Source organism: Nicotiana tomentosiformis, chromosome 8 (assembly GCF_000390325.3).
Source record: "Nicotiana tomentosiformis chromosome 8, ASM39032v3, whole genome shotgun sequence".
Taxonomy (NCBI): domain Eukaryota; kingdom Viridiplantae; phylum Streptophyta; class Magnoliopsida; order Solanales; family Solanaceae; genus Nicotiana; species Nicotiana tomentosiformis.
This window is the reverse complement of record NC_090819.1, coordinates 24,251,166-24,277,657: the sequence shown is the minus strand read 5'-3', so window position 1 is coordinate 24,277,657 and position 26,492 is coordinate 24,251,166. Positions and strand designations below refer to the sequence as shown.

The 26,492-nt window shown below is 38.7% G+C and overlaps 2 protein-coding genes across 2 annotated transcripts; both read left to right on the top strand.

Moving 5' to 3' along the window:
- The first annotated feature begins 925 nt into the window (after positions 1-925).
- LOC138897193 (uncharacterized) lies at positions 926-1,795 on the top strand. Its single transcript, XM_070183154.1, has one exon. The coding sequence runs from the start codon at positions 926-928 to the stop codon at positions 1,793-1,795; it is 870 nt and encodes a 289-aa protein (XP_070039255.1).
- Positions 1,796-23,474: 21,679 nt separating this feature from the next.
- On the top strand, positions 23,475-25,613 carry LOC117278215 (uncharacterized). The gene is made up of 5 exons (XM_070183153.1): positions 23,475-23,648; positions 23,746-23,813; positions 23,925-24,423; positions 24,855-25,151; positions 25,251-25,613. The coding sequence occupies exons 1-5, from the start codon at positions 23,475-23,477 to the stop codon at positions 25,611-25,613; spliced, it is 1,401 nt and encodes a 466-aa protein (XP_070039254.1).
- Positions 25,614-26,492: the final 879 nt, after the last annotated feature.

The following is a 26,492-nucleotide window of genomic DNA, read 5'->3' as shown; positions in this document are numbered from 1 at the left end:
ATGGGATGCCCTCAGAGGCTTGATGAAGTTATGAATGCATATACCTATGTATTGTATGACATTTATACGCATATGCATGACATTATAAGTATTAATGATTCAAAGGGTTATTCAGACTTACATGTCGAGTCTTTTACTCTATGTTTCTCTCATGTCTATTATTTACTGAGTTTTATTCCTTACATACTTGGTACATTATTTGTACTAACGTCCCTTTTGCATGGGGACGCTGAGTTTCATGCCCGCAGGTCCCGATAGACAGGTTGAGAGTCCTCCAAGTAGGCTATCAGCTCAGCGAAAGGTATTGGTGTGATCCATTTACTCCGGAGTTGCTATTTGGTCAGTATGATTAGGACATGTATTGATTGGTATGGCGGGGCTCTGTCCCGACCTTTATGACAATTATGTATTCTTAGAGTCTTGTAGACATATGTCATGTATGTAAAAGATTGTATGGCCTTGTCGGCCTATGTTTAGTGTACGGGTGATTATTTTGGTCTTATAGGCCCGTATGTCTTATGTATAAATTGGTATTACATATTTTATTCTAGTTATCCTACGCCAGCCTTTCTATCTCATTTACCTATAATAGCATGATACAAAAAGATACGTTATGTTGGTACTCAGTTGAGTTAGGTACCGGGTGCCCGTCGCGGCCCATCGGTTTGGGTCGTGACAATTCCACAACAGAAGGAGACCCATACTGCACCCTCACATGTGCAACTAAGAGGGAAACAAGTGGTAGTGTACCAAAATATTAGCACTATTCCAATACAATGTGAAGACTCAGATGAGGAGTATGATTGCAATCCTTATGCCAATCTAAGTCTTAAAATTGGTGAGCTGCAAGTAGAAGAATACAAGGGTTGAGGAAAGTTAATAAAAAGAGTTTGCAGAGAGATGTACCTATTGCAAAATCCCCAACATGATTTTAAGCTCTTGGAATATCATAGGGCTAAACAAGCCCTTCAAGCAAAAGGAACTAATAAACTTTTTGCTTAAGAATAAAGTTGATATGATAGGTTGTCTTGAAACAAAAGTTAAAGCAAATAATGTTAAGAAAGTTATCAGAAGACTTGGTAATGAATGGAAGTTCTATACAGATTATTCTCAAGCCCCAAATGGTAGAATATGTGTAGGATGGAAACAAAGGGATGTAACAGTCATCATCCTAGAGTTCACAACACAACTAGTCCACTGCCAAGTTGAAGATAGAAGTTCTCAGTTTAAATGCAAGATTTCATTTGTCTATGGTTTCAATACAATTGCTGCCAGAAAGACTTTGTGGGATACTTTGAGGCTCACTGGTAGAAATATGGATGATCCGTGGGTTGTTCTTGGTGATTTAAACACTGTACTATATGCTGATGACAGAATTAATGGGATACCTGTGCACCTCACTAAAACTGTTGATTTTCAGAGTTGTGTTACAAATGTTGGGCTGGGTCAAATAACTAGAAGAGGATGGCAATATTCCTGGAGTAACAAAAGAGATTCACCTGACAGGATCTATAGTCATATAGACTGGGCCTTTGGAAATGACAAATGGTTTCAATATTATGGGAGCCTGGAAGCAACTTACCACAATCTTGGATACTCTGATCATACCTCTATTACAATAATAACTGGGGTCTCTAGACATAAGTTGAAAAAGCTATTCAGATTACTAAATGTTCCACTCAGCAAAGATGCATTCAAAGAGGATGTGAAGGAGTGTTGGCTGCAACGCATCACTGGCTATAGCATGTATGTTATCTGGAGGAAGCTGAAATCATATAGCCAACAATATGAATAAAGAGTTGTCTACTATAGAAGAGAAGGTCAGGGGATTGCAACAAAGAACTAATAGTATCTAGGAGGAACTATCTCAAGATCTATTCAATAGTCAGCTGATCAATGAGGAAAGAGAGGTATCCATACAATTGGAAAAATGGAAGCTGGTACAAGAGAAGATTCTAAGGCAGAAATCTATAGCTACATGGATTGCTTATGGTGACTCAAACACTAAATATTCCCATGCCTACCTCAAAGCAAGACAATCAAGAAATAGGATATTATCAATATATAATGAACATGGCATACAATTATCAGAACTAACAATGGTACAACTGAAATTTATATCTTTCTTCAAGCACTTACTTGGGGAGACAGATCAGGTAATGGCTTGTATTGATCTCAATATTGTCAGAGATGGACCTTGTCTGTCACTGTCACAACAACAGGAATTGTTACAACCAGTTACTAGGGAAGAAGTCCTACAAGCACTTAAAGAACTTCCAAATGACAAAACTCCAAGTATAGATGGATACCCTGCAGAATTTTTCAAAGAGTATTGGGGGATTGTAGGTGAGGATATTATAAATGCAATACTGCAGTTCTTTGAAAATGAAAAGCTGCTAAAAGAAGTAAATTGTATCACCATTACCCTAGTTCCCAAGGTTGCTAATCCTACTTATGTAAAGGATTACAAGCATATTGCATGTTGCTCCACCATATACAAACTGATAGCAAATGTGCTGACTGGTAGATTGAAAAAGGTAGTGGATTATTTAGTGGGACCAACCCAGTCTGTATTTATTGAGGGGAGGAATATACTTGATAATGTTATTGTGGCTCATGAATTAGTGAAGGGATATTCCCAGAAAGGTGTGTCCCCCAGATATATGGTTAAAGTAGATATAAGGAAAGCCTATGACTCAGTAAATTGGGATTTCTTAAAGATATTATTACTGGAGTATGGTATTCCATTGAAAGTGGTGGAACTTATTATGACACATGTCTCTACAGTTAGTTACTCCTTGTTGATAAATGGTGGTCTGACTCCAATATTCCAGGCTAAGAAGGGGTTAAGGAAAGGAGACCCTATGTCTCCATATCTGTTTGTTTTGGCTATGGAGTACCTAAACATGTCTCTTAAACAACTCAGACATAATCTAGATTTCAACTACCATTCCAGGTGTGCAAGTAAAGAGTTAGTGCACATATGCTTTGCTGATGACTTGCTAATGTGTTGTAGAGCAGACAAAGTCTCCATACAATTGACGTTGCAAGATTTCCATCACTTCTCTACTGTTTCTGGGCTAAGAGCAAATCTGGAGAAAAGTTCCTTCTATGTTGCTAGTGTATCCCCTGAATTCAAAATTCAGATCATACAAGACATGCACTTTTCCATAGGGGAGATGCCATTCAAGTATCTGGGAGTTCCATTATCATCTAGAAAACTGTCAATGGCTCAATGTCTTCCATTGGTTGAAAAGATCATTGATAGAATAAAGTGTTGGACTACAAAGTTCCTATCCTATAGTGGAAGAGTCCAACTTATAAAAAGTGTTCTTTTCGAAATGCAGACTTATTGGGCACAAATATTCCTGCTTCCAAAAACGATTCTCACAAATGGTAACAACTATGCTTAGGAATGTTCTTTGGACATGAAGCAATGAATTTTCTAGAAAAGAATTAGTAGCATGGAGTACTCTATGTATGCCTAAGACTGCAGGAGGACTGAGTATCTTAGATTTTTTTATATGGAACAAAGCTGCAATATGCAAGCTGCTTTGGGCAATCGATAAAAAGGACAAACTCTGGGTGTAATGGATTCATGCAATCTACATAAAGGGCAAAGACCTGAAGAGTATGACCATACTAGTACAAGCATGTTAGATAGTCAAGAAATTATTTGGAGCAAGAGATTGGCTGACAAATGTTGGAAATTATATGGTGGCTATTGAAGAGTTTGAAGACAAGGGAAAATTCAGCATAAAAAAGGCCTACCAGTTCTTTATTCCCCAGTTACAGAAGGTATCTAGGCGAGGTTTGGTGTTGAACAAACGCATCCTACCTAGGAACCATTTTATTCTTTGGCTAGCTATCCATAAGAGGTAGTCAACAGTTGACAAATTAATGAAATGGGGTATAAGAGTTCCGCAAGAATGTATCTTATGTAATTCTAATGAAGTGGAATCATTAGCTCATCTCTTCTTTGCCTGCCCCTACTCTAGCTCAGTATGGAGCACACTCCTACGATGGATAGGAGAACGGAGACAAGTCAAAATTGGGAGGAGGAAGTTGCTTGGACAACCAAGAAAACCAGCAGTAAGAGACCAAGAGCAGGTATCATTGGATTCCTGTTTGTAGCAATGGTTTATCATGAATGGTCAGAAAGAAATGCGAGAAGGTTCAGACATCAAAAAGGGGTGAAGGGAAGCTGATTCAAGAAATCATGCAGCAGTTGCATATATATGGTAAAAACTTTTGTAGTTGGAAGAGTCACTTAGATTGTTTGAATAGCTACCCTACATAGATTTGAGTTGTTATAGTGATGCATAGTTTTAGTGACCTAAAGTTAGTTCTATAGTTAGTTATAGTCCTGATTCACTTGAGATTTGACTCATGAGTCAAACTGAGTCATATGTACATATTGATACTTGGTTAAATGAAAATTTTCCTTTTAACCCAAAAAAGACTAGTTAATTCATCCAAATTTCAGGATTAAATAACTTGAATTTTTGAGTTGCTAATTTGAAATTCAAAACTTAGTATCCTAAATTTTTGAGCTGCTAATTTAAAATTTAGGACTAAGTATCCTGAATATTTGAACTACTAATTTAAAATTAAGATATAAGATTCGAACTTCTGAACACAATTTTTGACTTTTAGGACACGATGTCCTGAAGTTTGAACTTTGAGTTTAAACTTCAGGACGCTGTGTCCTGAAGTTTGAGCGAATTGGCTAATCTTTAAATACATTGTAAACTGTCGATATATTTTAAACATCATACTTAAAAGTGGCTACCTAGTATCATTTTCACTCAAAACTTAGCTCCCGTTTGGCCATAGATTTTTGTTACTTTTTTTCAAAATAAAAAAATTTAAAAACATTGTTTGTGCATGAAATATAAAAACTTAGATTTTAGAATACTTTTCTTCCACTCACAAAACTTTAATTTTTTTTTTACAATGCATGTCCAAACACAAATTCAACTTCCAAAAATTATTTTTCAACATAACTTGAAACACTCTTTTTTCAAGTTTCAACCAAATTTATGTCCAAATACTAGCTTATTAAAGAAAATTATAGTTTAGCAACCTCAAAATCAACTTTAAATATGCGTTACCTTCTGCCAAAGTTTAATTTCAGGTATGAGGTTTGAATGAAAAAGTTACTTTGGGAAAAAAAAGTAACTCAAACCTGAAGCTTTGAATTTGAATTTTAGCTTTTAAAATTTTTAACTTTCGGATTTGAAGTTAGTTTAAAATTAACCAAAACTAGCTAAACCTTAATAAATTTTAAAAACTGATTATATATTAAATATGGATGTTATAAACGGCTAGCTAATGTCATTCTACTCACAAAGTACCACTTTCCAACAACAAAATATAGCCCATCAACCCGCTCAATCTAATAGTATTAATGTTGACATTAGTTATGAATAATATAGAACAAGAAATAGAATCCGACGATTGGAGTGACAATTCCATGAATCAATGAAACTTATACTCTATTGACAAACGATTAAAAGCTCTTCTTTATTAGTATTTGCGTGCTTCTCGAATAGATACGTGCAGTGAAGACAAGTACGAGATGAGTCAGTAAATGGCTAACATCGGTTACAAACATGAGACCGATATTATATAAGATCCGAAGGCATCAAGGTCAGGGAAGAGAATTTGAAAGTAAGGTACCAGTTGGAGAGGTCAGCATTAAAGGACCAGCCGTTACAGAAAATTATAGTATTTATTCTCAACCGTTATGCAACTATCAAGAGAGAGTTTTACTCACCTTAAAGAGGAGCATGATTTGAGGATCTCGTCTTCCCTAATTTAGCTATAAATAGTGAAATTTGTACTCATTGAAGGACACAAAATACTTGCATGAGAAAAGGCTGATACTATTCTCTCATTGATAAAGCTTTACTGTTATTAAGATTTTCTTGTTCTTGACCTTGTCTTTCCTTCAATTATCCTTATTTTACTCGCTTTGCTCTTTGTTATTTTATTTTAACAGATCAATTTAATCCACGTGTCTATAAATCACGTTTTAAATTTAACTGTACCTATTTGTGGGTAAATAGTTTGGCGCCCACCGTGGGACATAGACAATTGTGGTATTACTTTGATTTGTTCGTCTTTACTAACGAACTTTGAAATTTTTTTGCTATAAGCATAAAACAGCTATAGCACCTAATGATGTCAAAAATTCTCTCAATTTTGGAACAAACAACAACAACGAGCATGGGGACAACTTTCATAATGGAGACCATCAGGATGATTCAACCAGTAAAACCCGTATGGTTGGGAATGAGTCAACTCCTAATCGGGTAGAAAAACAATTTCGGCAGACGAGAAGTCCTACGCTTGATGATATGGATAATGAACCTGTTGTCGGTACTGTAAAAGTTTTGAGAGCACAATAAAAGAAAATCATGAATCATCTCTTAAGACATGACTGAATAATGACTGAGCTCCAACAAGATAATTGGTTGCTTCAAACAATTCCAATGGTGGCGTTCGAGCCCCTCCTGGCGTGCCTATAAATCAGACAACTCCAAGAACCGATAACGTCGCCTCTAGGGAGGAGTTTAGATCGAATAACAACCAAGAAGGTGGTGCAAACAGTGGATCCGAAATTGAAAACAACACATATGATTCTTTTAAAACCGAGCTCATGAGGTTCATGAGAGAAATGAATGCTCAGATGGATAAAAATGCTAAAGAATTTCATACTCGGATGGATCAGATCCCGGGGGAACCTCCGGTCTTGAAGGGCCCAAACTCAAAGAAGTATACTCAGTTGCCGTTCAAATCAAGTGCGGCTCCGGAGTTGATTCCAAAAAGATTTAAGATGCCGGATATTGCAAAATATGGTGGAACCTCAGATCCACAGAAATACATCACAACCTACACCACAACTGTGAGGGGAAATAATTTGGCTCCGCATGAGATCAAATCAGTTTTGCTAAAGAAATTTGACGAAACCCTAACAAAAAGGGATTTAACATGGTATTCACCTTTACCCGAACATTCAATTAATTCTTTTGAAATGCTTACAGATTCTTTCATCAAAGCTCATGCTGGGGCAAGGAAAGATCAAGGTAGGAAAGCAGATATATTTACAATCGGTCAAGGAGACTCAGAGTTGCTACGAGAGTTCATGATCCCTGTCAAGGCCCAATTTCTCCTATAGGTCGTGATGGCGCCCTACGTTACCGCTAGGCAAGCCAACCGTGAACTAACTCTGTGATCCTCACTTTTAAATATTTGAAATAGTTGAATTTTAGATTATGCATAAATAAGAAGTAAGAATTTAATAAGAATGCAAGATCAAAATTTTAAAGCAAGTGAGACAAGTAAAACAACCCAAAGCCATCAAGTGTCTACTAGCATAAATCTCCAAGACCTGGTGTCACAAGTGTATGAGATACTAGTAGAATATACAAAAGAGTACTACACTGCTGTCCAAAATAAAATAGACAGAAAATAAAGCAAAAGAAGACTTCGGCTGTTGCGGAACAGGCTCGGGAGGCAGCTCACCGCAAAGTCTAGTAGTAGTCAAGGCTGTGCACCGGATTGATATCCAGATGTACCTGCCTCAGTTCTTGCACATTCAGTGCAGAAGTGTAGCTTGAGTACATAAACAACATGTACCCAGTAAGTATCTAGTCTAACCTCGAAGAAGTAGTGACGAGGGGTCGACTTCGACACTTACTATAGGCCAACAATAAAATGTATAAAATTTTAATTAAACATGGAATATATAAATGACTATAGAACTCAAATGCAAGAAATAAATAAACAATCTTTTCACCGATAGTAAATACCAAATCAATTTCCCTTATTTAACCCTTTAGCCTCTCAAGCCAATGAAGCAATATCAAATATGCTTGAGCTCCCAGTATTAATACGCACGAATTATGCCAAGGACGTACGACCCGATCCCATAATACATATACATATACTGTGTGCACTGCCGAGGGTCGAATGGCACGAACCATAGATGCATCTATTAACCTGCCGAGGCGAACGACCCGCTCCCACGAGAGTAGTGGAAATTTACCCCGCTCGCGGAATATACTTGCGACACGGTTGAACATAGATTTCTCAAATTATCATAATATCCCTCAACTCTTTCCAAAACAAGAAATTCAACTGGAAACCTTTTAAAATATTGAAATCCTCAACCTCATCTTTATACAAGATAATTAGTAAGCATAATCAATTAACAGTGTCAACGAAGCATGGTGCAAACCTAAAACTACCCGGACATAAGCATAGTCAGTAGCTACATACAGACTCTCGTCACCCCGTGCGTACGTAACCCCCACAAATAGAAGCATATATTAATTAAATTTATATATGGGGTTAATTCCCTCTTACAAGGTTAGAAAAAAAACTTATCTCGTCTCAAAGCCTACTTTTCGGTCCAAGATTGTGCTTAAACCCTCAATTCGGTGCCAAACGACTTGAAACTAGTTAAATGTTATATAAAACCGTCAATACATGCTCGAAAGTTCATATCCCAATTATTAAAGTGATTACCCAACCCCAATTGAAAAATTCCTAAAATTCACCCTCGGGCCCACGTGCTCGAATTCTGAAAATTCTCACAGAAAGTCGTTACCCATAACCTTAGGAACTCAAATATATGATTTTCACTAAATTCCATAACCATTTTCGTGGTTAAATACCATTTTTACCAAAACCCTAGGTTTTTCATCCAACCCATGATTTTTCACTAATACACATGTTATGATCTACCCATAAACTATGTATTTAACTCACATGCAATAGAAATTACTTACCTCAATTGGTTGATGAAAATCCTTCTCTAACCAGCTCCAAAATCGCCCCAAGATGTGTAAGAAATGAGCAAAAATGCCTAAGCCCCGTATTAAATAAAGTGTTCTGCCTTTTGTGGTTTCCGCATCTGCGGCTCCACATCTGCGGAAAGGGCCTCGCAGATGCGGTCCTTCCCCTAGCCGGCTCCTTCGCTTTTGTGACCAGCGGCTCACTTCTGTGAGACCGCTTCTGCAGTGCGTGCGTCGCACCTGCGACCTATGTCCGCTTCTGCGCTGCCTTCCTCGCACCTGAGCCTTCGCAGGTGCGGTCCATTTTCCCGCTTCTGCAATTACTGGCAGCCACCTTCTTGGCCGCTTCTGCGTCTTGTGGCTCGCTTCTGCGAGCTCGCACCTGCGACTGCCCATGCACATGTGCGATTACACCAGAAGATGGGAGCTTCAGTTGTTGCCCCCAAGTTCCAACTTGGTCCGAGCCTCGTCTGATTAACTCCCGAGGCCCCTGGGGCCCCGCCCGAACATACCAACAAGTTTGAAATCATAAAACGGACTCGCTCAAACCCTCGGAATGCGTAAAACAACATCAAAACAAAGAATCATACCTCAACCCAAATTGATTCAACTTAGAAATTTCAAGTCCTTCAAACTTAGTCCGAACGCGCCGAAACATACTTAAACTACTCGGAATGACACCAAATTTTGCGTGCAAGTCTTAAATCACCATACGGAACTATTCTTAGGCCCGAAATTCTGAACGGATCTCAATTACTCCAAAACCTACTCCAAACCAAATTTAAATAACTTTAAAACCTTTAAATAGTTAACTTTTACTATTAAATACCGAAACGCTCCCGGGTCGTCCAAAACCCGATTCGAACATACGCCCAAGTCCAAAATTATCATACGAATCTATAGGAACCGTCAAATCCTAATTTCGGGGTCATTTTCTCAAAATATTGACCGAAGTCAAACCTAGCCTTTTTAAAGTTAACTAAGGAACCAAGTGTTCCGATTTCAACCCGAACCCTTCCAAATCCCGAACTCACCATCCCCGCAAGTCATAAAACAGTAAAAGCATATACGGGGAGCCTTATTTAAGGGAACGGAGTTCTAAAAAGTAAAATGACCGGTCGGGTTGTTACAATCCGGTTCCAAAAGGAGAGAATATTGTTACCACCAGTAGTAGCTTCAGGGATTTTTGGCAGAAGTGCGGTCTGCAAACCAAAAAGTGCGGTCACACTTCGTCCACAAAATAGGTTCGCACTGACAAGCATGAAAGATCAGATAATATGCAATCGAACAAAGTCTAAAGCCTCCTCAAAGTGCGGTCGTATAAACTAATGTGCGGCCGCAGAACTCCTCCAATTGAAAGCACTCGCAGGACTAACCTAGTAAAGTGCGGACCGCAGATGTTAAAGTGTGGCCACAAAACCCTTCGAAGGGTATTTTTGTCAGGAATTTTGGAGCATTATAAACATACGTGAGACACTTTTTTAGGGCATATTTTTATATTGTAGCAGCAACTGGTAGTTATTTTAAGCGATTTGGGGAAACTTTGAGCTACAATTAGAGAGGATCAATTTCTTTTTCATTTTAATTTAGTTTTATGTCTTCAATTACTTTTTCTTTTTATTTTTCTATGTCAATTGCTATGAGTATCTAGATTTTATCTAGGGTTGTAATCCAACCCTAGTGTGTAAAACTTATGGGTGTTTAATATTAATGCTTGTTATTTATTGGGTGAATGTTATTTAGCCTTGTTTATGCTTTATAGTTAGAATTAATGGTTGAAAACATTGATTCATGCCTATTTGACTTTGTTCTTACTTGAGAAAGAGGAATTTAGTATAGGAAAACTTGGCTAACAAAAAATTAAATTAGTTGAAGTATCGATTAGTTTAGTTAAAGGATTTAAACTAGAGATAGGGATAATCTAACTTAGACTAATATTCAATTGCTTTGATTGCTACCATTTAGACTTGAGAGAGCTAATTTGGGCATAATCACTCTTTAACCGAGAGGTATTGACTGGGCACTTATGTATTGAGAGTCATAAAAAATCCCGATCTACCAAGAAAGCATAGATTTACTCTACCCATTAGGTTTACACCTAGGTTAAGGTTACAACCCTAGGCTTTTCTCTATTTGATAAAACTTCAAAAATGTTTCAATAAGTACTTGTTCATTAGTTAGTTAAATTTCTTAGTAGTTTAATTTAGAAGAATTATCACCCACTTTTGTTTGGAAGTCAAATCTAGCTATTTTAAGTTTCTTTCTTAACTTAGTAGTAGTACTAAAAAAGAATAATAAATTCAGGATGTGTATAGATTATAAGGATTTAAATAAGGCTTGCCCTAAGGACTCTTTCCCATTGTCGAACATCGATCAAATTATTGATGCCGCAGTCGAGCATGAATTGATGAGTTTTCTTGATGCATATTTCGGGTATAATCAAATTAGGATGCACCCGGAGGATCAAGAGAAAACTTTATTTATTACAAATTTTGGCACATACTGTTACCATGTGATGCCTTTTGTGATGACCCAAATTATCATCTTTAAATTTAATAAGTAATTCTGTATTCTAACACCTCAAAAAGAACCATTTATCATTCCTTGACTTGCGTGCGCAGTCCGTAAAATTTTTTGGAAAGTTTTCATGTGAAAAATGGATTAAAATGTGAAATAGAGCTTTAAAACTCAACTGAGTTGACTTTGGTCAACATTTTTAGCAAATGGACCTGGATCGGCGCTTGGACAGTTCCGGTAGCTCTGTATTATGATTTGGGACTTGGGTGTATGCCCGTAATTTAATTTGGAGGTTCCTAGCTCAAGTTATGACCATTTAACAGAACTAGCAATTTAAAGGCTAAAGACTTCTAAGTTTGACCACAGGGTTGACTTTTTGATATCGGAGCCGGAATCCGATTCTGGAAATTTGAATAGCTCCGTTATATCATTTAGGACTTGTGTGTCAAATTTGAAGTCATTCTGCATTCATTTAATATGTTTTGGCACGAGATTTGCAAATGGAAAAGTTTAAAACTCAAAGTTTGAATCGGGGTATGAATTGTAATTTCAGCGTTGTTTGACGTGATTTTTGACCCCGAGTAAGTCCGTATTATATTACGGGATTTGTTGGTATATTCGGACGGGGTCCCAAGTACCCCGAGTATGACTCGAATCGAAATCGGAACAAGAATTGGACTTAAGCAAAATCTGAAATTTTGCCTTCTATTGTAATCGCACCTGCGGATTTTTGACCGCAGGTGCGATCTCGCAAAAATGAGCCTTCCATCGCAGAAGCAGCCTGGGCAGGCTGGGAAAAGGTCCGTAGGTGCGGAAACTTGCACGCACCCGCGCGTCCGCATAAGCGGACTTGGCAATCGTAGAAGCGGAAGGCAGCGCAGGTGCACATTTTTCCTCCGCAGGTGCGAGGCCTCGCCTGGCAGCCCCATTTCGCAGATGCGAGCTCGCATGTGCGAGTCCAGGCACCGCAGGTGCGGAAATGCCTGGGCAGTGTATATATCGAAGAGTTCGATATTTTTACTCATTTTGGTCATTTTAAGCTCGGTTAAGGAGCATTTTTGGGCAATTTTTACGGAAATATTGGGGTAAGTGTTCCTTATCCTATATTGATTATATTTCATAATTCCATACTCGTTTATATCATGAATCCATAAATTTATGTAAGAAAAATCAGAATTTTCTAAAATATTCCAAAAACGTAAAATTTAGATTTGAAGGTCCATTTGACATCGGAATTGGATAATTTTTGTATGGTTGAACTCGTAGCAAAACGGGCGTTCGGATTTCGCAATGTTTTCCGGTTTTGAGACGTGGGTCCCACTGTCAAATATTTTAATGAATTTCAGATTTTTATCCGGACAATTTGTAAATTCATATGGAATTAATTCCTATGATTAGTATTGAGTATATCAAATTATTTGTGAATAGATTTGAAGCTTTTGGAGATAAATTTAAAAGGAAAAGCTGTGGTTGAGTAATTGATTGGAATTTGCAAAGCGAGGTAAGTGTCGTGGTTAACCTTGACTTGAGGGAATAGAACCCTCAAATTATTTGTTATATAAATTGCATGTGAACGACGTATAGGCGAGGTGACGAGTGTCTATACGTCGTCAAATTAATTGTTTGACTGCTTACTTGAAAAATCATAAATTCTTTTAAATCATGAATTAATTATTATAATAATTATTTTTCTCCTATTCTTTGGCAAATATTAATTCTTGAATTCCTGCATTAATTTTTACATGCTATTTGAATTATGTGCCTTAATTGTTATTTGACATTTAGCATATTAAATATTAAACAACATATTTTCTCTCTGATTTCTATAATAATTTGCTATTTGCCTTTGTTTGTTTCATAATTAAATCGTAATTATTGTATGCTTATTGTCTTATAATTTTATATTAATTATTGCACTTATTGGAGAAATTTCTTCTATAAGAATTGGTAAATTAAAATGTTGGAGGAGCAGATTGCACGCCGCAACAGAATTGATTATAATAAATATATTGGAGGATCGGGTTGCACGCCGCAACCAAATTAATTAAAATGAATATATTGGAGGATCGGATTGCCCGCCGCAACGGACTTATTAAAAAGTCCATATTGGAGGATCGAGTTGCACGCCGCAACAGACTTATTAAAAGTTAATATTGGGGGATCGGATTGCACGCCGCAACAAACTTATTAAAAAGTCTCTCTCTCTCTCTCTCTTTTACATATATATATATATATATATATAAGTGCAATATTTGCCTTTGTTTGTTTCATAATTAAATCGTAATTATTGTATGCTTATTGTCTTATAATTTTATATTAATTATTGCACTTATTGGAGAAATTTCTTCTATAAGAATTGGTAAATGAAAATGTTGGAGGAGCAGATTGCACGCCGCAACAGAATTGATTATAATAAATATATTGGAGGATCGGGTTGCACGCCGCAACCAAATTAATTAAAATGAATATATTGGAGGATCGGGTTGCCCGCCGCAACGGACTTATTAAAAAGTCCATATTGGAGGATCGGGTTACACGCCGCAACAGACTTATTAAAAGTTAATATTGGGGGATCGGATTGCACGCCGCAACAGACTTATTAAAAAGTCTCTCTCTCTCTCTCTCTCTCTTTCTATATATATATATATATATATATACACTTGATTGAAATAAATATATAACAGACTTAGTAAAAAGTCCATATTGGAGGATCGGGTTGCATGCCGCAACAGACTTATTAAAAGTCAATATTGGGGGATCGGATTGCACGCCGCAACAGACTTATTAAAAAGTCTATATATACTTGATCGAAATAAATATATAACAGACTTATTAAAAGTCAATATTGGGGGATCAGATTACACGTCGCAACAGAACCGAATCTGAATATATTGTGAGAGCAGGTTACACGCTGAAACAGAATTGATGGAAATGATAATTGGTTATAACTGCTGAGTTGGCTTCAATTATTATAAATGAGTTACCTAATTTATTTATATTATTGTTGTTGTTACTAATATTGCGTACAAGTAATGTAAGTGACCCGCCTTAGCCTCATCACTACTTCGTCGAGGTTAGGCTCAGCACTTACCAGTACATGGGGTCGATTGTACTGATACTACACTCTGCACTTCTTGTGCAGATTTTGGAGTTGGTCCTAGCGGCGTACCATAGTCTTGCTCGGATTTCAGCTACTAAAGGAGACTTGAGGTATAACTGCATGGCGTCCGCAGTTCTGGAGTCCCCATCTATTTTACTTTAGCTGTGTGTTTATTTCTAGACCGCTTTATTTTATTCAGACCTTTATTTGTATTTATTCTATAAGCTCGTGCACTTGTGACACCAAATCTGGGATGGTATTTTGACACCGTTGTTTTATGGATTATTCACTATATTTCAAACTTTGTTACCGCATTTGTTTCTTTGATTATTAATAATTTAAAAATTATTTAAAAATTGGTTAATATTATTCTAACGTTGGCTTACCTAGCAAGTGAAATGTTAGGCGCCATCATGGTCCGAAGGTGGGAATTTTGGGTCGTGATAGTTGGTATCAGAGCACTAGGTTACATAGGTCTCATGAGTCACGAGCAAGCTTAGTAGAGTCTGAAGGATCGGTACAGAGACGTCTGCACTTATCTCTCAGAGGCTATGGAGTTTAGGAACAATATCACTTCTTTCTTATTCTGTCGTGCGATTTTATTCTATCATCGATGATTGAACCATTCTACTCTTATTCTCTCGTAGATGGTGAGAACACGTAATATCTCTACCGATGGTCAGGGACCAGACCCCCCGGTGGCAACTATGGCCAGGGGTAGAGGTCGAGGCTGAGGTCGTGCTAGAGGCCGAGGTAGAGCTCAGTCCAGATCTCGAGCAGCTGCACCTGTTGAAGAACCTCAGGTGGACCTTCAGGAGGAGGTTCCAATTCAGAATGTACCAGTTGGACCAGTTCAGGTCCCGGAAGGATTCATAGCCACTCCAGTACTTCAGGATGCTCTAGTCCATTTGGTAAGTCTTATGGAGGGAGTGGCCCATAATGTTACATTTCCAGTGGCACCAGCCGTCTCGCAGGATGGGGGAGGAGCACAAACTCCCACTACTCCCGCTCCGGAGCAAATGGCTCCCCAGAATCAGGCTCCAGCAACCCCGCCAGTTGGGGTAGTTCATCCAGTTGTTGCGGCACAGATCGGTGATAGGCCCGCCATGTCTTTTGAGGCCTTATTGAGACTGGATAAGTTTACCAAGCTCTTTCCAGTTCACTTCAGTGGTACACCTTCAGAGGACCCATAGGATTATCTTGAACGCTGCCATGAGGTGCTGCGGAACAAGGGTATAGTTGAGACCAATTGGGTTGATTTTGCTGTATTTTAGATGATGGGTTCCGCCAAGAGGTGGTGGAGAGATTATACATTTACCCGACCAGTCGGATCACCTGCACTTACATGTGAGCAGTTCTCTCAGCTATATCTGGAAAAGTACCTCCCTATCACACTGAGAGAGGAATTCCGCAAGCAATTTGAGTGTTTACAGCAGGTCAGTATGAGTCTCGTTTTGTGGATTTGGCCCGTCATGCTCTCTTTTTACTACCTACGGAGGGAGAGGGAGTGAGGAGGTTTATTGAGGGACTCATTCACCCTATCAGACTTCAAATGGCCAAGGATATCGGAAGTGAGATTTCTTTACAGGCGGCTGCTAATGTCGCAATAAGGATTGAGATGGTTCTTGCACAAGAGAGAGGGCAAAGGTCCGATAAGAGGCCTCGTCAGTTCGGTGGTTTCAGTGGTGCCTCGTCTGTAGGCAAAGGTAATTTTGGTAGGGGATATCCTCCCAGACTGATTCATTCAGCACTTCATGTATCTCCCTATGCTTCAGGGAGTCACAATCGTATTATGCATTACTCTAGACAACCAACATTCAGTGCACATTCACTTCCTATCAGTGCATCGCCACTCCAGAGTTACTACATCGGTTATCCGGCCTATTTGGGTCAGCTTCATCTTCAGCAGCCACGACATCAGGATGGGTGTTATGAGTGTGGAAATATTGGTCACATCCGGAGGTATTGCCCTAGATTGGCGAGTAACAGATCTCGGCAAGATTCTCGTGCCATCTTACCGGCACCGGTTGCTTCACCGCCTGCTCATCCAGCTAGAACTAGGGGTCAGACAGCTAGAGGTGGAGGTCAGGCAATTAGAGGTGGAGGTCAGACCGTTAGAGGTGGAGGCCAACCAGTTAGAGGCTGTCCCAGGGACGCAGTTTAGAGTGGTGGGGCCCAACCCTGGTTTTATGCTTTTCCAGTTAGGCCTGAAGCCGAGTCATCTGATGTTGTGATCACAAGTATTATTCCAGTTTTCCATAGAGATGCTTCAGTTCTATTTGATCCAGATCTACTTATTCCTATGTCTCCTCCTATTTTGCTTTATATTTGGTTGTGCCTTGTGATTCTTTGAGTGCTTCTGTGTGTGTATCTACACTGGTGGGAGACTCTGTTGTAGTAGATCATGTCTATCGTTTGTGTGTGGTTACTATTGGTAATCTTGAGACTGGTGTGGATCTTCTACTTCTTGATATGGTAGATTTTGATGTCATCTTGGGTATGGATTGGCTGTCCCCTTATCATGCTATATTGGATTGTCATGCCAAGACAGTGACCCTAGCTATGCCAGGGTTACCTCGGTTAGAGTGGAAAGGAACTCCTGGCAATTCTGCCAGCAGGGTTATTTCTTATATGAAAGCTCGGCGTATGGTAGAGAAAGGGTGTCTAGCCTATTTGGCTTATATTCGCGATCCCAGTGCGGATGTCCCTTCTATGGACTCAGTACCAGTTGTTCGTGAATTTTCAGAAGTATTTCCTGTAGATTTTTCGGGGATGCCACCCGATAGAGATATTGACTTCTGTATTGATTTGGCTCCGGGCACTCAACCCATTTCTATTCCACTATACCGTATGGCCCCACCGGAGTTGAAAGAATTGAAAGAGCAGTTACAAGACTTGCTTGATCAGGGATTCATTAGACCCAGTGTCTCGCCCTGGGGTGCACCAGTATTATTTGTAAAGAAGGAAGATGGCTCTATGTGGATGTGTATAGATTATCGGCAGTTGAACAAGGCCACTGTTAAAAACAAATATACGCTGCCAAGAATTGATGACTTATTTGATTAGCTTCAGGGTGCCAAAGTATTTTTGAAGATCGATTTGAGATCTGGTTACCATCAGTTGAAGATTAGGGCATCTGATGTCCCTAAAATAGCTTTTCGAACTCGGTATGGGCATTACGAATTCATAGTGATGTCATTTGGGTTGACAAATGCCCCAGCAACATTTATGGATTTGATGAATCGGGTGTTCAAGCCTTATTTGGATTCTTTTGTGGTTGTATTCATTGATGATATCTTGATTTACTCCAGCAGTCGAGAGGAACTTGAGCAACATCTTCGAAGTGTGCTTCACATCTTGAAGAATAATTAGTTATATGCCAAGTTTTCAAAATGTGAGTTTTGGTTAGACTCAGTTGCCTTTTTGGGGCATGTTGTATCGACAGAAGGCATAAAGGTGGATCCTAAGAAGATTGAGGCTGTTCAGAATTGACTTAGACCTACTTCAGTTACAGAGATCCGGAGTTTCCTGGGTTTAGAAGGTTATTATCGTCGGTTCGTGGAAGGGTTTTCATCTATAGCAAGCCCATTGACCAGATTGACCCGGAAAGGTGTCCCATTCAGATGGTCAGACGAGTGTGAGTTGAGCTTTCAGAAGCTCAAGACCGCTTTGACTATGGCGCCAGTGTTGGTATTACCCACAGGTTCAGGATCGTATACGGTATATTGTGACGCATCTCACATTGGGCTTGGTACAGTATTAATGCAAGATGACAAGGTAATTGCATATGCGTCGCGGCAGTTGAAAGTTCACGATAAGAATTATCCTGTTCATGACTTAGAATTGGCAGCCATTGTTCATACGCTGAAGATTTGTAGGCATTACCTCTACGGTGTCTCGTGTGAGGTATTTACTGATCATCGTAGCCTTTAGTATCTTCTCAAACAAAAGGATCTTAATTTGAGGCAGAGATGATGGTTGGAGTTGTTGAAAGACTATGATATCACCATTTTGTATCACCTCAGAAAGGCCAATATGGTGGCCGATGCTTTGAGTAGAAAGGCTGTGAGTATGAGCAGTCTTGCATATATTCCGGTTGGTGAGAGGCCATTAGCTGCATATGTTTAGACTTTGGCTAATCGGTTCGTGAGGTTAGATGTTTCAGAATCCAGTCGGGTTATAGCTTGCACAATCGTTCGATCTTCTTTATATGAGCGCATCAGAGAGAGGTAGTATGATGATCCTCATTTACTTGCCCTTAAGGGCAGGGTGCGGCACGGTGATGCCAAACAGGTTGCTGTGGGGGAAGATGGGGTTCTTCAAATGCAGAGTCGTATTTGTGTGCCTAATGTGGATGGGCTTAGCGAATTAATTCTTGAAGAAGCACACAATTCCGGGTATTCTATTCATCCAGGTACCGCCAAAATATATCAAGATTTGCGGCAACATTATTGGTGGAGGAGAATGAAAAAAGAATATAGTTGCATATGTAGCTCGGTGTCTGAATTGGCAGCAAGTTAAGTACGAGCATCAGAGACCTGGTGGTTTGCTTCAGAAGTTAGAAATTCCTGAGTGGAAGTGGGAGCGTATCACTATGGATTTTGTTGTTGGGCTCCCACGGACTCAGAGAAAATTTGACGCAGTTTGGGTCATTGTGGATAGGTTGACCAAGTCAGCACATTTTATTCCAGTGGCAGTTACCTATTCTCTAGAGAGGTTAGCTGAACTTTACATACGTGAGATTGTCCGCCTTCACGGTATGCCCGTGTCTATTATTTCAGATCGAGGTACGCAGTTTACCTCACATTTCTGGAGGGCTGTACAACGTGAGTTAGGCACGCGGGTGGAGTTGAGTACATCATTTCATCCACAGACAGACGGACAGTCAGAGTGCACTATTCAGATATTAGAAGATATGCTCCGCGCTTGTGTTATAGACTTTGGAGGTTCTTGGGATCATTTCTTCCCACTTGCGGAGTTTGCTTATAATAATAGCTACCAGTCGACATTCAGATAGCTCCATATGAGGCATTATACCAAAGGCGATGCTTATCGCCAGTTGGTTGGTTTGAACCAGGAGAGGCTCGGTTGTTGGGTACCGATTTGGTACAGGATGCCTTGGATAAGGTCAAGATTATTCAGGATCGACTTTGCACAGCTCAGTCTAGGCAAAAGAGTTATGCCGACCGTAAAGTTCGTGATATTGCATTCATGGTTAGAGAAAGAATATTGTTCCAGGTTTCACCTATGAAAGGTGTAATGAGGTTCGGAAAGAAGGGAAAGTTGAGCCCTAGGTATATCGGACCCTTTGAAATTCTTGAAAGGGTGAGTGAAGTAGCTTACAGGCTTGTATTACCACCTAGTTTATCAGCGGTTCATCTGGTGTTCCATGTGTCTATGCTCCGAAAATATCATGGTGATCCGTCCCATGTGTTAGATTTCAGCTCAGTCCAAATGGACAAAGATTTGACTTACGAGGAGGAGCCGATGGCTATTCTAGCCCGGGAGGTCCGACAGTTAAGGTCAAAGAGTTATCCTTTAGTTCGGGTGCAATGGAGAGGTCAGCCGGTAGAGGCATCTACCTGGGAGTCCGAGTCGTACATGCAGAGTAAATATCCACACTTATTCACCAGCTCAGGTACTTTTTTCTAACTCCGTTCGAGGACGAACGTTTGTTTTAGAGGTGGAGAATGTGATGACCCAAAATGTCATCTTTAAATTTAATAAGTAATTCTATGTTAAAGACCTCAAAAAGCACCATTTATCATTCCTCGACTTACGTGCACTGTACGTAAAATTTTTCGAAAAGTTTTCATGTGAAAAATGGATTAAAATGTGAAATAGAGCTTTAAAACTCAACTAAGTTGACTTTGGTCAATATTTTTAGCAAACAGACCCGGATCAGTGTTTTGATAGTTCCGGTAGCTCCGTATCGTGATTTGGGACTTGGACGTATGCCCATAATTTAATTTGGAGGTCCCTAGCTCAAGTTATGGCCATTTAAAGGAACTATCAATTTAAAGGCTAAAGACTTCCAAGTTTGACCACAGGATTGAATTTTTGATATCGGAGCCGGAATCCGAATCTAGAAATTTTAATAGCTCCATTATGTCATTTAGGACTTGTTCGCCAAATTTGAAATCATTCCGGATTCATTTAATATGTTTTGGTACGAGATTTGCAAATGGAAAAGCTTAAAACTCAAAGTTTGAATCGGGGTGTGAATTGTAATTTCAGCGTTGTTTGACGTGATTTTTGACCCCGAGTAAGTCCGTATTATGTTACAGGACTTGTTGGTAAATTCGGACGGGGTCCCAAGTACCCCGAGTGTGACTCGAATCAAAATCGGAACAAGAATTGGACTTAAGTAAAATTTGAAATTTTGCCTTCTGTTGTAATCGCACCTGCGGATTTTTGACCGCAGGTGCGATCTCGCAAAAGCGAGCCTTCCATCGTAGAAGTGGCCTGGGCAGGCTGGGAAAAGGTCTGCAGGTGCGAAAACTTGCACGCACCCGCGCGTCCGCAGAAGCGGACTTGACAATCACAGAAGCGGAAGGCAGCGCAAGTGCGCATTTTTCCTCCGCAGGTGAGAGGCCTCGCCTGGCAGCCCCATTTCGCAGATGCGAGAATTTTATCGCAGATGCGAGCTTGCATGTGCGAGTCCAGGCACCGCAGGTGCGGAAATGCCTGGGCAGTGTATATATCGAAGAGTCCGACATGTTTACTCATTTTGGTCATTTTGAGCTCGGTTAGGGTGAATATTTGAGCGATTTTCATGGGAAACGTTGGGGTAAGTGTTCCTTATCCTATATTGAATATATTTCATGATTCGATACTCGTTTATACCATGAATCCGTGAATTTGTGGAAGAAAAATCAGATTTTTCTAAAATCTTCCAAAAACAAAAAATTTAGATTTGAAGGTCCATTTGACATCGGAATTGGATAATATTTGTATGGTTGAACTCGTAGCGGAACGAGCGTTCGAATGTCGCGAGTTTTTTCGAGATTTGAGACGTAGGTCCCACTGTGTAATATTTTAATGAATTTCAGTTTTTTATCCGGAAAATTTATAAATTCATATGAAATTAATTCCTATGATTAGTATTGAATATATCAAATTGTTTGTGAATATATTTGAAGCTTTTGGAGACAAATTTAAACGGAAAAGCTGTGGTTGAGTAATTGATTGGAATTTGCAAATCGAGGTAAGTGTTGTGGTTAAACTTGACTTGAGGGAATAGAACCCTCAAATTATTTGTTATGTGAATTGAATGTGAACGATGTATAGGCGAGGTGACGAGTGTCTATACGTCGTCAAATTAATTGTTTGCCTTCTTATTTGAAAAATCATAAATTGTTTTAAATTATAAATTAATTATTATAATAATTATTTCTCTCCTATTCTTTGGCAAATATTAATTCTTGAATTCCTGCATTAATTGTTACATGCTATTTGAATTATGTACCTTAATTGTTATTTGACATTTAGCATATTAAATATTAAACTGTATATTTTCTCTATGATTTCCATAATAATTTGCTATTTGCCTTTGTTTGTTTTATCATTAAATTATAATTATTGTATGCTTGTTGTCTTATAATTTTATATTAATTGTTGCACTTATTGGGGAAATTTCTTATATAAGAATTGGTGAATGAAAATGTTGGAGGAGCGGGTTGCACACCGCAACATAATTGATTATAATGAATATATTGGAGGATCGGGTTGCACGCCGCAACAGAATTAATTAAAATGAATATATTGGAGGATCGGGTTACACGTCGCAACAGACTTATTAAAAAGTCCGTATTGGAGGATCGGGTTGCACGCCGCAACATACTTATTAAAAGTCAATATTGGGTGGTCGGATTGCACACCACAACAGACTTATTAAAAAGTCTCTATATATATATATATATATATATATATATATATATACACTTGATTGATATAAATATATAACAGACTTATTAAAAAGTCCATATTGGAGGATCGGGTTGCACGCCGCAACAGACTTATTAAAAGTCAATATTGGGGGATCGGATTGCACACCGCAATAGACTTATTAAAAAGTCTATATATACTTGATTGAAATAAATATATAACAGACTTATTAAAAGTCAATATTGGGGGATCGGATTGCACGCCGCAACATAACTGAATGTTAATATATTATGAGAACGGGTTGCACGCTGCAACATAATTGAATGTGAATATATTGTGAGAGCGGGTTGCACACTGAAACAGAATTGATGGAAATGATAATTGGTTATAACTGCCGAGTTGGCTTCAATTATTATAAATGAGTTACCTAATTTATTTCTATTATTGTTGTTGTTACTAATGTTGCGTACAGGTAATGTAAGTGACCTGCCTTAGCCTCGTCACTACTTCGTTGAGGTTAGGCTCAGCACTTACCAGTACATGGGATCGATTGTACTGATACTACTCTCTGCACTTCTTGTGAAGATTTTGGAGTTGGTCCCAGCGACGTACCATAGACTTGCTCGGATTTCAGCTACCAGAGAAGACTTGAGGTATAACTGCATGGCGTCCGCAGTTCTGAAGTCCCCGTCTATTTTACTTTAACTGTGTGTTTATTTCCAGACATCTTTATTTTATTCACACCTTTATTTGTATCTATTCTTGAAGTTCGTGCACTTGTGATACCAATTCTGGGATGGTATTTAGACACCGTTGTTTTATGGATTATTCATTATATTTCAAACTTTGCTTCCGCATTTGTTTCTTTGATTATTAATAATTTAAATTTTTTTTAAAAATTGGTTAATATTATTCTAACGTTGGCTTGCCTAGCAAGTGAAATGTTAGGCGCCATCACAGTCTGAAGGTGGGAATTTCGGGTCGTGACACCTTTGGGGATAAAAATATCGGAGTCACTTATCAGAGGCTCATTAATAAGATGTTTAAATGTTAGATTGGTAAAATAATGAAAGTTTATATTGATGAAATATTGGTTAAGTCTCTCAGTGCAGGGGACCATTTGACTTATCTTCAAGAAACATTTGATATATTTAAGGAAGTTCAACATGAAGCTTAACCCGGAGAAATGTGCCTTTGGAGTTGGGTCCGGAAAATTTCTTGGCTTCTTGGTTTCACAAATAAGAATTGAAGTACATCTTGATAATATTAAATCCATAGAAGATATTCCTGATCAAGTGAAAAGCGTAAAGGAAGTGCAAAGGTTGACCGACAGATTGGCGGTTCTTAGCAAATTCATATCAAGGTTGTCGAAAAAGTGTCATCCGTTCTTTTCACTATTAAAAGAAGAATGACTTTTTGTGGACACTGGACTGCCAGCAAGCATTGAAAGACTTGAAGAAGTACTGTTCTAGTCCTCCTTTAATGTCAAAATCAAAGGATGGAAAGTAGTTGCTAGTCTATTTGGCAACGTCGGAAGTTGCAGGAAGTGCAATTTTAGTTTAGGAGGAAGAAAGTATGCAATTACCTATATATTATGTTAGTAAAATATTGTTCAGTGCAGAAACACGATATCCACACCTGGAAAAGTTGGCTCTAGCTCTCGTAATCGCCTATCGAAAGCTTAGACCCTACTTTCAATGTCACTCAATAGCCGTTGTGATGACTTTTTCCCTGAGGAACATCCTTCATAAACCTGAGTTATTGGGTCGATTGGCTAAATGGGCAGTTGAAATTAGTGAATTTGATATTGAATATAAATTGCAGACTGCAATTAAGTCACAAGTTTTGGCTGACTTTGTGGCTGATTTTAGTCTGAGGATAATGCCTTTAGCTGCAAAAGAAGTAGTTCTTGTATCGGGGACTATTTTTAGTGTATGGACCTTGTTTATGGATGGCGTGTCCAACGTAAAATATTGTGGTTTTGGGATAGTATTAATCACTCCTTTGGGAGAAATCCTGAGACAGACAATTCGAACTGTTCCGTTAACTAACAATGAAGCCAAGTATAAGTCTATAGTTATAGGAGTTGAATTAGTACGAGGGCTAGGCTCCGAGGTAATCGAAGTAAAGTGAGATTTCTAGTTGGTGGTAAATCAGATATATGGGATTTTTTATGCCAAAGAAGAGTGCATGCATGAGTACTTGAATAAAATGTAAATTTTTCTTTCTCGGTTCAGGGAGTAGTAAGTGATCCATATTCCAAAAGAGGAAAACGTGGAAGCTGATGCATTAGCCAACATGGGTTCTTTGACGGAGATAAAAGGCGCTGATTCTAGTGCAGTTCTGTAGTTGTTGCACTGAATCCTAGGTGTAGATGGTTATTGCAAAGTTAATTCATTAAATCTAGTCTGGTATTGGAGAATAAATTTATAGAATATTTAAGGCATGGTAAACTGCCTAATGACTCTAAAGCCTCCCGGGCATTATGAACAAAAGCTGTCCGATATTGTCTTGTTAATGGACAATTATATCAGAGGTCTTTTCAGGGTCTATTGGCTAGATGCTTGGGACCAACGGAGGATGATTATGTGATGAGGGAAGTTCATGAAGGAGTTTGTGGCAACCACTGCGGAGCAGATTCATTAGTGCTCAAATTAACGAGAGATGGTTTTTCCCCAATGGAGCAAGATGCAAAGGTGTTCGTGCAAAAATGTGATAAATGCCAATATTATGCTCAGCTGGTAAATCAACTGTCAGAACTTTTGCATTCTATGGTATCGCATTGGCCTTTTATGAAGTGGGGGATGGATATAGTTGGTTCTTTGCCTCAAGGACCTGGACAGGTAAAATTTATTTTGACTTTGACTGATTATTTTACTAAGTGGGTTGAAGCAGGTGCTTTCAAGAAGGTTGGAGAACGAAAGGTGATGGATTTCATTTAGGATCATATCATTTGCCGATTTGGAGTACCAAAGAAAATTGTTTGTGATAACGGGCCACAATTCATAGGTTACAAGGTTACAAAATTCTTAGAAGGGTTGAAGATTAAAAGGATCACGTCATCTCCGTATCATCCAAGTGCTAATGGTCAAGTAGAGTCGACTAACAAAGTGATAATTCAAAATCTCAAAAAGAATTTAGAGGATACAAAAGGCAGATGGCCTGAGGATTTACTAGGAGTATTATGGGCGTACCGAATGATGGAAAAATCAAGCACAAGAGAAACACCTTTTTCCTTGGATTTGTTTGAAGAGCATCGAAACTTAGCTTATGTAAGAACGATGGCACAAAAGCAGAGGACTTAAAGTTACTATAATCGTAGAGCGAATCTTTGTTATTTTAAAGTCGGAGACTTGGTCTTACAAAAAGTAACTCATAAACTCAAAAAGTGAACGCCATGAAGTTGGGGCCGAACTAGGAAGGGCCTTACCAGATTTCAGCTATAACCGATAAATGTTCGTATCAACGAGAAAATCAAGATGGACTAAAATTACCAAGAAATTGGAATATGACTCATCTCAAAGGGTACTACTATTGAAGATCATTGATTATACTGAAGGTACGCGCTGCACTATTTTTTCCTTCATCCAGTTTTCGTCCCAAATGAATTTTTTTGGCAAGGTTTTTAATGTGGAAACAAAATAAAGTGTACTCCGAACAAGCATTTCTAATAGCAGCAGGAACTCTAGAGTTCGAATTCTCATACTTTGCATCCGAACACTGGGGGGAGGAGGAAGCTACTCGTATCAGAGCTCTAAAAGTGTCAATACTAGCCTCAAAAGGCAAATGAAAAATCTGGCAACAAAGTGATACCAGGGACTGCTAGAACCGGGAAGTATACTTTGAACTTAAAAATTCAATCATTATGAAAGACCTCGAGTTAGGACCGGGAACTATATATCCAGCTCTGCAGAAATAAGAAGTACAAATTAGCTACATGTATTGGCAGTTTTGTTTACCTAAATGAATGTATAAATTTCTTATGTAAATGTACTTTTAAAAATAGAAGGGATAAATGAAAGTCCTTTGGTTTTTATATCTTATTTCTTGTCCAATAGACATGGTTTTTCACTTATTTGAATGTTGCCTAAACTTCAAATGCAAATATCGGAATAAACAGGAGATGTCCTCTTCAAGAGCACCGTAAAAATAAGAGCCCTCTCTTATGAAATCTTTCTAATTAA